This window comes from Polyodon spathula, chromosome 18, assembly GCF_017654505.1.
Source record: "Polyodon spathula isolate WHYD16114869_AA chromosome 18, ASM1765450v1, whole genome shotgun sequence".
Lineage (NCBI taxonomy): Eukaryota > Metazoa > Chordata > Actinopteri > Acipenseriformes > Polyodontidae > Polyodon > Polyodon spathula.
In genome coordinates this window covers 6,357,867-6,371,259 of record NC_054551.1, presented here as the reverse complement: position 1 = coordinate 6,371,259, position 13,393 = coordinate 6,357,867, and the positions used below count along the sequence as shown (strand labels likewise).

General features: G+C 37.0%; 1 protein-coding gene across 1 annotated transcript; it reads left to right on the top strand.

The window, feature by feature from the left end:
* Positions 1–1,104: 1,104 nt before the first annotated feature.
* On the top strand, positions 1,105–2,452 carry LOC121331202 (hemoglobin cathodic subunit beta-like). The gene is made up of 3 exons (XM_041278426.1): positions 1,105–1,259; positions 1,528–1,750; positions 2,175–2,452. The coding sequence occupies exons 1-3, from the start codon at positions 1,168–1,170 to the stop codon at positions 2,301–2,303; spliced, it is 444 nt and encodes a 147-aa protein (XP_041134360.1). The 5' UTR covers positions 1,105–1,167; the 3' UTR covers positions 2,304–2,452.
* Positions 2,453–13,393: the final 10,941 nt, after the last annotated feature.

Below are 13,393 nucleotides of genomic sequence, written 5' to 3'. Positions count from 1 at the left end.
TTTTAATATTTTACTTTCTAACTGATGGTATCATTAATGTAATGCAAAAAAAAAAAAAAAAAACATTCAAATGAAGTATCTTTAAAACGCAGTCCCTGTTTCTACTGATACGCTTTTTCTTCCTGAGACACTTATCTCTTTTAGCAGCATTAACATTTGGAATTATATTATTAATACCAAGTAAGACAGACCTCCTGCCAAATATTTGATTATCAAAATATGCAACAAATTTGGCAAAAAGAACGAGGACGACTCCACCTTCCTGCAATCGAAGATAAGAAGCTTGTATAATTCCACTTCTTAATCCTTTATGCAAAAAATAATAAGTAAACATTAATTTCTTCAAGATAATATTTATGCTGTGTTGATACAAATAACAATGCATAAATAGAAACTGTGCTCCATACAAACTGCACCTGTAAAGGTAACCATTAGTAGCATTTTGACCATGAGAACGATATTTATAGTTGCTTCAATTTGAACCCAATTTGGAATTACAAATATAAAGCATTAATGGTTCTATTTGGAACCCTCGGTAGTTCAGTGTATAATATTAGTTCTTTATAGCAAAATCAGGGTATAAGAGAGTGCCCAAGAGTTTATATAAAGACCCTTGTGTAAAAACAAACAATATCGTTTTATTAGTATACTGAATTATTGTGTTTGCCATCGTATTAAGTTTAAAACAAACATGAAAACAATGCTGGAATAAGATATCCAAATGAGTCTTTCTTGTAAATGTGTTGTTGTTTTAAAACGAGACTTATTTCATAATAATATGCACTTGCATATTCAAACGCACACACACACACACAAACGCATACACATCAGAAATATATTTTCAGAAACAAACAAAGGAGCAAGCAAAACTATACTGTCTTTAGTATTAGCTTATTTCTTTCTTTCAATTTTTTAAAAACATTTATACAGTATATTATTTTTTGTAATACCTGTTATATGTAAAGGCATGTGCCACAATAAGATAAGCATGCCAAGGAATCAAATGCCAAGACCACGCCTCTTGTGAGAGATCAGCCAGTCAGCGCAGGTTCCATATTGGGTAAGGGTTTCAGTGACCCATAAAAGCCAGGTCGAAAGAACAAGTCGGTACGTGCTTCTTTGTGGAGAGATTATTGCGCACCATCCAAAGAAAATAACACAACCACAATGGTTCACTGGACAGATCATGAACGCCATGCCATTAAAGACTTATGGGCGAAGATCAACGTTGAGGAAGTTGGCGCCCAAGCCTTAGTCAGGTACAGATATTGCATATTATTTCAAATATATAAGGATAGGCTGTGATAAGATATGTTATAAATTTGTATTTTATACAAATTGTAACATTATAGCAAAACTGTATGGTTCTGTTTCATTTATAATTAAGTAAATATATAAAATACAATAGTTTAAGCTGAAAATGTAACTAATATCTTGTCAAAGCACATTTGTTTTTGCGAGTGTATGGATTTGTAATTAATAATCGTGTTTTTTTTTTTTATTTTATTATTTAACATTCTTCGTCAGGCTTTTGATTGTGTACCCATGGACCCAAAGGTATTTTGGTGGCTTTGGCAACATCAACAATCCCGCCGCCATTGCTGGAAACAACAAAGTCCACGCTCATGGCAAGACAGTGCTTACATCTGTCGGTGATGCTATCACGCACATGGATGATGTGAGTCACGCTTTTGCCAAGCTGAGTAAGTTCCACTCTGAGACACTCCACGTGGACCCTGATAACTTCAAGGTAGGTCACTATAGTAACATATCCTATCAGAAGTGCCAAATGCTTTAAATTAACACTGGGTTTATGGGACGTGAAAATATTCCAATTAAAGGTCATGTGGATCAACATTCAAAAGTCCATACCTTTTTGATTACCATATTACTTTGCTGGTTAGAAGTCGTGTAAGATGTACAATAAGCAGTGTTTTCTATTTTATCTACAGGAGGAAGTATATTTTACTAAGCTATAAATAAAAAAGCAGAACAATTGTATTGTTCTCTTAGTGACAACATAAATGAATATCCTTAGCCTTACACCACTAATTAATTTTTTAAAACATACTTTTATCCCGGATTCAAACTTTTGCATGACATGGGGGGGACATGTGTGTTGGCACTTTTGAAGATTAACAATGTGCTCTTCTCTTGTTTCTGTTTTTCTCCAGCACTTTGGCGATTGCCTGTCCATTGTTCTGGCTGCCACTTTCGGCAGTGCCTACACCCCAGATGTCCAGGCTGCATGGCAGAAGATGATTGCTGTCATTGTCTCCGCCCTGAGCAAGCAGTACCACTAAACAACTTACGTCACTGTGGTCCATTATCCACCGCGTAACCACGAGAAAAGCATCAGGAGACGTCATGTGCAAAATCCAATGACGTTTCTCATTGTTGTAAACTAACATGCATTAGCTTTAAGTGACAGAAATAAAACATTTGAACTCAATCCTTGTTATTGGTTGTTTAATGTCGCAGTGCACTACTTCAAATGCAGTTTACACAAATTAATAAATCTCACTCTAAAATAGAGAACATGCAATGTTTTTTTTTTTCGGGGGGGGGGTTGTATGTATGTCACTTTAATTGAAGCCAAATTAGTATTGCTTTACATTAGCTCTTTTAATTCCCTATAATTAAATGGTTATTTAATTAGCCTTAAGCATTAGTCCCAAACAGCTCCAACTCTTTAAAGAATATTGGAAGTAGAAACTTGAGTCCCCTTGTGGTATTGTATATAGATATATAGAGTCAGTCTCTCTCTCTCTCTCTCTCTCTCTCTCTCTCTCTCTCTCTCTCTCTCTCTCTCTCTCTCTCTCTCTCTGAGGATTGTGGGAGGGGCTGCTGCAATCAGGATTTGCAAGCTGTATGAGAGTGGTAGTGGTGAGCTATGTCGCCATTTACTTATATATTTATTTATTATATATTTATTAAACTTTTTTTTTTTAAGTATTTTTTTTGTTATCTTAGTACTTTTTAAAGGTTTTTTAGCCAGTGTGTGCCCAAAGACGGGCTCCCACTTCAGTGGGTTGGGGGGGCTTACTAGGCGCCAAGGTTTTAAAGTTTTTTCTGAAAATAATGATTCTGTTGAAGATGTGCTGCTTGCCGTGGGGCGGGTGGTTGGCTTTGAAAAGATAAAATCCACCTCACGGATGAACAAAGCTATAGTCATTTTCCTTAACCAAGAAAATCTGGTTAACAAAATTGTGGAAGAGGGATTTATGTTGAATGATTCTTTGGTAACTGTAACACCGTTATCTACGCCTCTTACCAAAGTAATATTGTCAAATATTCCCCCTTTTATTAACAATTAATTGATCGAAAGAAACACACTCAGACAGCAGTAATCAGTCTCACTGGCAGTCTGAGTGGAAGGGCGACTGTATTTTAAGCCATGGTTCTAATTTTAGTGCTGGGGTTGCTGTTTTATTTTCTCCAGGATTTGGGGCAGAGATTTTATCTATTGAGGAGATTATTCAAGGTCGACTTTTAAAACTACAGATAAAACATGCTGGGATTTTTATTGATTTTATTAAGATTTGATTTTTTAAAAGCTCAGTCTGGTACTCAGGGGTTGCAGTACGAATAGTTTCCTCATGGTGGGGGGAGATTTTAATTGTACTCTTGATTTTAATAAAGATAGAAACCACAGGGACCCCCCATCCCCAATCTGTCAGGGAGCTGGCCACTGTATTAAATACTTCTGACCTGGTTGACATTTGGAGGATTTTTTCATCCCACAAGTAGACAATATACATGGATCAAATGTAATCAAAATCAGCTGTCAGGGGCGCGCCTGGATAGGTTCTATACTCCACAACAGCATATTAACAAATTCACTAAAAGTAGTATAGCACCCAGTAGCTTTTCTGATCATCATTTTGTTTCCATCACTGTTTCACTACCAACCAAATCACATTCAAAATCATATTGGACAAAAACTTCACTAATTATTTTTAATTGTTTTGAAAAAATTGGCAAAATGAAAAAAAAATTTTTAGTAGTTTAATTTTCAGTGGGATATAAGGAAAATTCAAATAAAACTTTTCTGTCAACAATACACACAGCATGTTACCAGGTCAGTGGATGCAGTGGTCAGTGAGCTGGAGAGAGAGATTGTTGAGTTTGAGAGCCAGCTGGCCAGCAAGAGCGATGAGGTGGCGTATCGGGGCCTGCAGGAGAGGATGCAGCTCCTGGGCAGCCTGCTGGAGAAGAAGATGAAGAGCTCTCTGCTCAGAGCCCACTTTACTGAACTTAAAGATATGGACACCCCCGCAGCCTTCTTCTTTGGCCTGAAGAGAAAGACAGCGGAGCGCAAGACAATGTGCTGTCTGAGGCTGCAGGGGGGAGAGAGATCTCCAGCCCTGCGGAGCTCAGGCATGTTGCAGTGAGCTTTTATACTGATCTCTACAAGGCTGAGGGCAGCGATCTGGGAGAGATGGAACTGCTTCTCCAGGGTCTTTCAGCCTGGACAAGGAGGAGAGCAGCGAATTGGACACTCCGCTGGCATTCCCACAGCTCACTGCAGCCGTGGCACAGCTCTCCAAAGGGAAGGCTCCGGGACTGCATGGACTGCCTGCAGAATTCTATAAAAAGTTGTGGAGCTGTGTTGGTGAGGACCTGTACCAGGTCCTGCAGGAATGTGTTCGGGATGGAGTACTGCCACTACTAACCAAGAAAGGAGACCTCTGTGACATCAAGAACTGGTGCTCCGGTTACAGACTGCTTTCCAAGGCTCTCGCTTATTGCCTAGAGACTAACATTGGATCAGAGGTGCACACAGACCAGTTGTACTGCGTGCCCAAGAGATCGATTTTTGATAATTTGTTTTTATTAAGAGATCTTTTTAATGTATTCAAAGTCTATAATGTTGGTTTTGGTTTAATTTCCCTTGATCAGGAAAAAGATTTTGATAGAGTTGACTATGAGTATCTATTTCGTGTTTTAAAATCTTTTGGTTTTGGCCCTGTTTTTACTTCTTTTATAAGGCTCCTTTATCACAATGTTTTTAGTGTTGTGAAGATTAATAATGATCTGACTGTCCCCTTCCTTGTGCAGAGGGGGATACGGCAGGGCTGCTCCCTCTCAGGGATGCTCTATGCCCTCTCTATAGAACCCCTGCTACACCAGCTGAGGGGGAAACTGCCTGGACTGGCAGTACCAGCTGTGCCCAATGCAACCCCTATCAAGATCCCCACATATGTTGACGATCTCAGCGTGTTTGTCACAACTGACGAGACGTTGCTGTGCTGGAGCCATGCATTAGAATGTATGAAAAAGTAACCTCAGCACGAGTAAGCTGGGCAAAAACTGAAGCTTTTCTTGTTGGCAGCTTGTTGGTACCCCCCACCCCCACCCCCCTCCATTACTGCCTTCAATTTTCAGCTGGAACAAAATTGGAGTCAAACTTTTAGTTATTTATTTGGGGAATGAACAGTTCATGCAGCAGAAATGGGAGGGGATGCTGGACAGGGTGAAGGGGAGACTGCAGAGCTGGCAGTGGCTCCTCTCTCGGCTCTCCTTCAGGGGTAGGGTCCACATCATTAACAGTCTTGTCACCTCCATGCTTTGGCATAAGCTGGTGTGCCTGGATCCTCCCCTGGTTTTGTTAAATGAGATAGACAGCCAGCAGGGTTTTAGCCCCTGCACTGAATATTAGATCAGAGCGTTTCCTGGTGAAGGTGCTGAGTGATCTCCAGGCATCCCTTTGTCCGGCACTCTCCCAGTTTCTGAGCAGGTTTCTGGAGGAGCACGTGGCCCCAGAGCAGGAACCCCTGTTCCCCGCAGTGCTGGTTCCCCTTTCAGTGACAGTGGAGGAGGAGGAGGAAGAGCCGGTTGGAAAGCTGCTGTCACTTAGGAAGGTCACTGAGGTGGCTTTCCACACAATTGAGAAAAATACTCTATATGAAATCTGTGTGAAAACCAGATATTATATAAGTTGGAAGGCCTGGTGGACACTAAGTGGAGGGCTCACCTTGGTGTACCTGTTGATGAAGTTCCTGTCTGGAAGGTGCTGTATAAGCTTCCCTTGCCTAAGCATTCTGGAGACCTGCAGTGGAGAGTGCTGGATGGCAATATAGCCACAAATAGATACCTGAGCCGAGTGGAGCCGGGGGTCAGTGTCCAGTGCCCCTTCTGTCCCGCGGAGGAGAATGTTTTCCACCTGTTTATGGATTGCCCTCATCTGCAGCCCTTCTTTTTGTTTTTAGAGAACCTGTTGGCTTCCCTGGGGCTTATTTTTACTAAAAATGTTTTTGTTTTTAGTGTAAAGTATAATTTTTAATGGAGGGATGAGTGCTCATTGGTTAACTTTGTCCTCGGTTGGGCGAAATTAGCTATTTTAAAATCCCCAAAAATAAAGTATGAGCCACTGGTTTTATAAATCGTATTAGTATTTTTAGGATCCTGATAGTCTCTAGGATCAACATGGAGTTTGCCTATTTTAAAATGGTGCACGACCTGGACAGTTTTGAGAGACGTTGGTGCACTGGGGGGGTGGGGAGCTTGCTGTGAGTGAGGAGGGGCAGCTTGTTCTGCTTATGTGAGAAACACTCAAAGACTGAGATTCCATTGAACTGATTTTTTTTAAATGGAATGAGAAATGTTGGATCGTTTTGTGTTTTGCTTTGTTTTGTTTTGTTTTGTTTTGTTCTGGCTTCTCTTTTAAAGAGTGGCTTTATTTAGTTTTTATTTTGTATTCTATTTTATAGAATAAAGAGATTTTAAAAGTCAAAGTCTCTCTCTCTCTCTCTCTCTCTCTCTCTCTCTCTCTATATATATATATATATATATATATATATATATATATACATACACACACACACACACACACACACACACACACACACACACACACACACACACACACACACACACAACAGAACACAGTTAAATTGAAGTAGTTCCTTAACAACAAACATGTGTTCCAAAATGAACAAAATAAATATCTTTACACACCCAAATGTTAAAGAACGAACCACCAACAGATTGCTATACATATTTCATTGTTCACATATTGTATTGTTCACATTAATTGTTTGGAGATATGTTTTCGATGCACAAAAACACACACAAAATAAACAGTATTACAGTGCAGTGTATATATGCTAAAATATTCATGTTTAAACGATTGGTTTCTATAGTATTTGTACAGTGAAACGAGATCCCGTATCGTAAGAGATGTGTAGGATAACGTTACCCAAATGCCATACCAATTCCACATTATCTGCAACCTATTGAGTGGGACGTCACAGTAATCAGCCCTAGAGGTCACAAAAGCTTGGATCAGTCTCAGCGTCAACATGGGACATCACAGGACACAACACAACTATATGTCTCTGATGCCAAAAATAAATCTCAGTAATTGAACGTAAATGGCCCTCAAAAGACAAAGCGATGTCAGAAATTACCACCAGATTCCTGGCATCTGAGGCAGGAACCAAAGGGCTGCCATCGAAAGGAACAGCAAGAGAGGGAACCGTGCCAAAGTAACGCCGTGGACCATAAAGTACGATCATTCTAAAGGTCTTTTCACACTGACCGCGTTGCGGCAAAGCGTCAGAGCAGCCTATTTTGACGCTGTCAAGTTACCTTCACACCAAAGGCGTTCAAATAATTAGAAAGCACAAGATGTATTACTGTTAAATAATATGCTTATTAAAGACTACTCATTTATGTGTATGATGAAGCACTGTCTCTTAAAATAAAAACCTTAAAACAAATAAATAAAAGAGCACAGCACAAATAAGAAAAATATCGGATTATTATTATTATTATTATTATTATTATTATTATTATTATTATTATTATTATTATTATTATTATTATTAGTCATCAAGCATCATATCATCATCATCATCATTCTTCTTCATATGAGAGAAAAAAGAAGAAGAAGAAGAAGAAGAAGAAGAAGAAGAAGAAGAAGAAGAAGAAGAAGAAGAAGAAGAAGAAGAAAATTACCCTACTGCTCTTGTTTTGTGCTCTTCTTTTTTTTAGAATACTGGTCCCGCAAGCTCTTCCATCGGTTTTTAATTACATCTGAGTCACAAGACGTGCAAAATAAGTAAAACAAGCAACAGTATAGTACGTAACTTGTGGTTCGCTAAAACACTTTAACCACAACAAAACCATTAATGTGTTGCATATTTTTTATATGTAGGCTACTGTTGAAGTTCTTAATTATAAAAAAACTAAACTTTATACAATTCAGTTTAAAGATACAGTTTGGGTTCGAAACACTGGGCTCTATACGCACGCCAATCTCCACAAATAAGCAGTAAGCATTTTGATGACTGGACATTTATATATTTACTGTCTGGCCTAAAATGAAATAATGTAAAATATACATAAAGATTATATACATTATATTTATACATCTATAGCTGAAGCGCTGAAGTGTGACTGGTTAGAGAGACACATTTACGAAGAAAATAGGACGGTCCATTTTTGACGCCGCCGGTTTTACGCGACGGGTCCAGTGTGAATGTCTCCAGGGGATGTATTGTATCCTAAAAAAAAAAAAAAAAATACGCCAGACTTTGACGCCTTGACGCGACGCGTTCAGTGTGAAAGGACCTTTAGACATCCATGTGTGCACATCCGAAAGATAAATAGATTGATAGACACATAGGCCTATATGAATTTAATAAATATATAAATACACTGCCTAAACAGAAACACTAAACATACAGCAACGCTTTTTATATATGTGGTGTTCTACCTTAAAGGCGTCAATAGATGTCGCTCTGACTAGGCATGTGCTGTAGTGAGATAAGCAGGGGATGTAGGGGAAAAAGTGGGAAAGATATACACAGTACAGAGTAAGAGCTAGTACGGTGAGTGTTATAGACTTGTTGAATAAATCAGTTATACTTTACCAACGTGTCTTAATGGTCTACAACACAACAATATAATAATGCAGCTTCGTGAAAAACTACTTTCTTAAACACCGCGAACTCACAAATGTCCCATTCATGGCCCGTGTTCTCCTGAAACTCAGCACCTTGGTCAGCGACCTGCAGGTGTTAATCTCAATTCATACACCAGGGGGCGTTCCGAAATAGATGGGACAATTGCATCGTACTGTAAATCCACTTGATGTGTCTAATTAATGGATTAAGCAGGTTTAGTTCACTTGATTGGACTACAGTTAGTGCACCTTCTAATTCCGATTGTATTCTCCTCCAGAAATGACAAGTACATGTGAAAACTATTCCATACATTTCTTACGCCCGTCACATTCGGGAAGTCAGATCCGTGAGATATCGTACAATATATATGAGCCGATCTGACATATACAGGCGGGACTCAGCATTAAACTGTATTACTTTATTAAAGATTATAATAGTTTATTAACAAGGTATATAATCACAAATACTTCTGAAAAAAATAAACACATAGGCCTATCATTCAACTTTAATTCTCTGTGCGAACTCCTACATCACACACTCATTTTTAAATAATTGACTTGCCTGATTTAAAAAATAATAATAATTAAAAAATAAAATAAAATAAAAGCGCTCGGTTGAAGTAAGCTAACTTTTCCACAGTTGTGATAATCGTTTAAAAAAAAAGTGTACAGTAAATGTTTTAAAAGTGTGCCGTCAACAGTAGATGGAAGTATAATGCGGCAGCGACATTGTCAACGTCGTCCTTGCACGAAAAATAAATAAGAGTTGAGCTAGAGGAAAGATGTGAATTAGACTAATCGGTTTGAAAATATACAACAGCAGCAAATACAAGGTACTGAATTATATATATGCACAAATCTAAATCAAAGACAAATATGCGTTGCTGTGATTGCTAATATTTACACAACATAATACGCAGCATGTATTATTGCTTGGCTTATAAACAAGGCTTAGGAATCCTACTGTTATTGTTAATTTTTTTTTTTCTTCCCAAAACTTTAAACTGCTGCTGCTTCAAAGCTGTGTGACTGATCAGGTTCTGACTTTGCAGGTAGAAAGCTGGATACACTAGCTGTCAGGTCAGATACTTGGCATATATCAGCAGCACCCAAACCCGCATCAAGTTTGCAAAGCAGACGTTTTTTACGATACATTTTAATGTCGAAATGGCAGCCACAAATTTAGCAAAACGCGACATAAGAACATAAGAACATAAGAAAGTTTGGGAGAGTGAAGCCATTGATCTGACACTTGGCATATAAAATCTCATCAAGCAAACCCGCATCAAGTTTGCAAAGTCAGCGTCAACAACGATACATTTTAATGTCGAAATGGCAGCCACAAAGGTTACACAGAGAAAGCATGGCTTCTTAAAAGCAAACTGCTACTATTTAAACATCGTTTAACCAACCAATTACAAACTTGGAAGCTACTGTCCCAGCAGCAGTGGAATACAAATGTGTCAAAATGGTTATGTTTATAAAACAAAATGGCCGTCGGGGGTATGTTTACGTCTGAAATTTAAAACTGCCTCAGTTGACAAATGGTTTACTTGACTAACTCGAAACTTCACAAGCATCATCCTTGACACAGTAGCAATACAACGGACTTTTAAGAAACTCGCGTTGAACAAGATGGCTGCCTGATGCATTTTCGAAAAATAAAAAAAACTTTCAAAATCTTCTTCTGTGGAACAGTTGAAGTTGCTGATTGTAAACTTGGCACATTGTGAAATAAACACGCTTAGACGGGTACTGATACTCGGGCTTAGGAGCCGTAAAACTGCCTGGCAGTTCGAGTTATTATTATTATTATTATTATTATTATTATTATTATTATTATTATTATTATTATTATTATTATTATTATTATTATTATTATCAAAACAATCACTGTAAGAACACGTTGCTCAGTTTTAAAACGTCCCCAGTATAATATACAAACTCAGTCTAAACTGTACTCTGATATCTAAACCCATACCACGATTCTCTTTAATGCAATGCAGTGTTTAATATTACTTCTACCCAACTGTTAATTCAAGAAAATAATGCAAAATAAATCAAATAAAAAAGGCAGAAACTGCAGTTACGTCTGTTTTATTTGAATTCTAGTATTTTGTATATGGTGCTACACCACAACTGAAACAAATACTTATGAGTATCAGTCATTTCACAATATCTCAAAGATTACAGGGTGCCTTTCATTACAGCAGTGTATTTATTTTAAAAAGGGGAAACGGGACTAAGTAATTGTTCTGTGATAAAGGGGGCAGAGTAGGAGTAACACATTACTTTATGGGTTCTTGTTGGGCACCTGTGTTTTACGCCAATATTAATTACGGGCTGATGTTAATTATTATAGGCCTGTTAATGAGAATTGTTTAGCGTGCATCTAATATTCACACTTCCATGATTTTTTTTTGAAAAGCGGCGATACTGATTCAATTAAGTCTAGTCTCTCCTTTCTTTAATGCCCCGCTTTTTTTTGGTGATAACTTTAAACTACATTTTAAAGCAAAAAAAAAAAAAAAAAACGTATTCACGTAGATAGGAAATAGCTGGACATCTGCCTCGGTCCAGTGCCACGCCTTTATCGGCGTTTCTCATATCTGCAAATCAACATCTGAGCTGCAGAGGCCACATATCAGTCGCTACCAGAAAGGGAAATGACTTTTTCAACATCAGATGAATCAGATAATAGATAGTTAGTGGATTAGTAAGTGTATTGTACTGCTATTACCTGATTGAATGATGCTCCATACAATTAATTTGTTTTTAAATCATAACTGAAAGAAGCACAGTGATAAATAATACTGGTTTTTATCGTATGTTAAAAACAGATTAAATTTAAATGAATGCAGGCCTACTTATTTTTCTGTTAAATAAATTAAAACATGTGATTAAAACAATTTAAGTCATGCTAGCATAGCTTAATGGGTTCTCGTACTATTATTTCTTTCACTCAAACTAAAATGTTAAGTTGATCTTATTTAAATATATATATATCAAAATATATAGAAAACAGAGACAATAGAGTGTTTGCAACATTATTAAATTTCCTCTTCATGTCAAAAACACAAAATGTACTAAAATGTCTATCATTACATTGACTGCCATATTAATGCATATATGTTAAGAAAGAAGCAAAGAAAATGAAGAAATAAAGAAATAGTATACTCTAGTCAGAAGATAATCCGAATAGTTTGCATTTTGAGAATTGTTTGAGAAATTCCTTTGTCCGCTCAACAAAATGTATTTCTAGTTAGGCCGAGCTCGTTTAGGTCCACAGGGATGTCCCTACAGGCTCCGAGGATTTTACTTTCGCTAAAATGAAAGCGATTGATTTTATACTAAAATACGATTTCACATGTGAAGTGAACCTTTACGCGGTGCGTAAAAAACAATGTTTTTTTCTAGTTAAACTGGTTATGCTTGTGACATCACTTTATGTCAGTGTCAACCTCCCTTTATTCGAATTACAAATTATTATTATTATTATTATTATTATTATTATTATTATTATTATTATTATTATTATTATTATTATATTTATTTATTTATTTATTTGCCAGACGCCTTACAGGTGTTACGGGGCAGTATTGGTTACAATGCTAGTTTAATATTATATACAGTGTAGTTTACAGTAAGTGCAATAATACTACTAAAATGGTATGTATGAAACAATGATGACGTTTAACCTTGCTGCAGTTAGAATCGTCAGTGATATGACAGGCTTCAGTTATCAAAGAGCATTCTAAGCCCTTGCCCAATAAGAAGATTGAAATATCCATTCAGTTAATACTTTTCCCTAAATATCGCCAGATAATAAATACTTTTATTAATAAAAAGTAAACAGACCCAATCGAATAAAAAAAAGGTATTTATTTACATATTTATAGCCTGGTCTAGGCCTTTGAATACTTTCCCCCCCCCAAATGTAATCGTTTTTTATACATTTATTCCCATGCAGCTAAAACTAGATGACAAGGATATGTACTTTGAATTAAGGCTGCAAGACCCCGAATTTCATATTGTATGCTAAGTAGTTATGAGTAGGCTTTTTTAAGTAGGAAAGAATATAAGAGAAGAATTTATTTGCACGCACATTATTTAAAAGCAGAAAATGCTGCCCAGACTCAAACTATTGAATAATATACGTTTACTGCTACTACTGTTATTAGTACTAAAATTAGATAATAGGCCTACAAATTGAATCCTTTCCCCACCATCTTTTTATAGTGTCTACTGCATGTATGTGTGTGTGTGTGTAGCAGTAATTTTTCAATCAAAAAATGCTATATATATATATATATATATATATATATATATATATATATATATATATATATATATATATATATATATATATATTCCTTATGTGTTCATATACTTCGAATTTAATTCCTGGCACACGAATTGTGATTGGCTCTTCAGACGTAAACATTCAGGGGGTGGAGCTTACCACACTCCATTTATACCTGA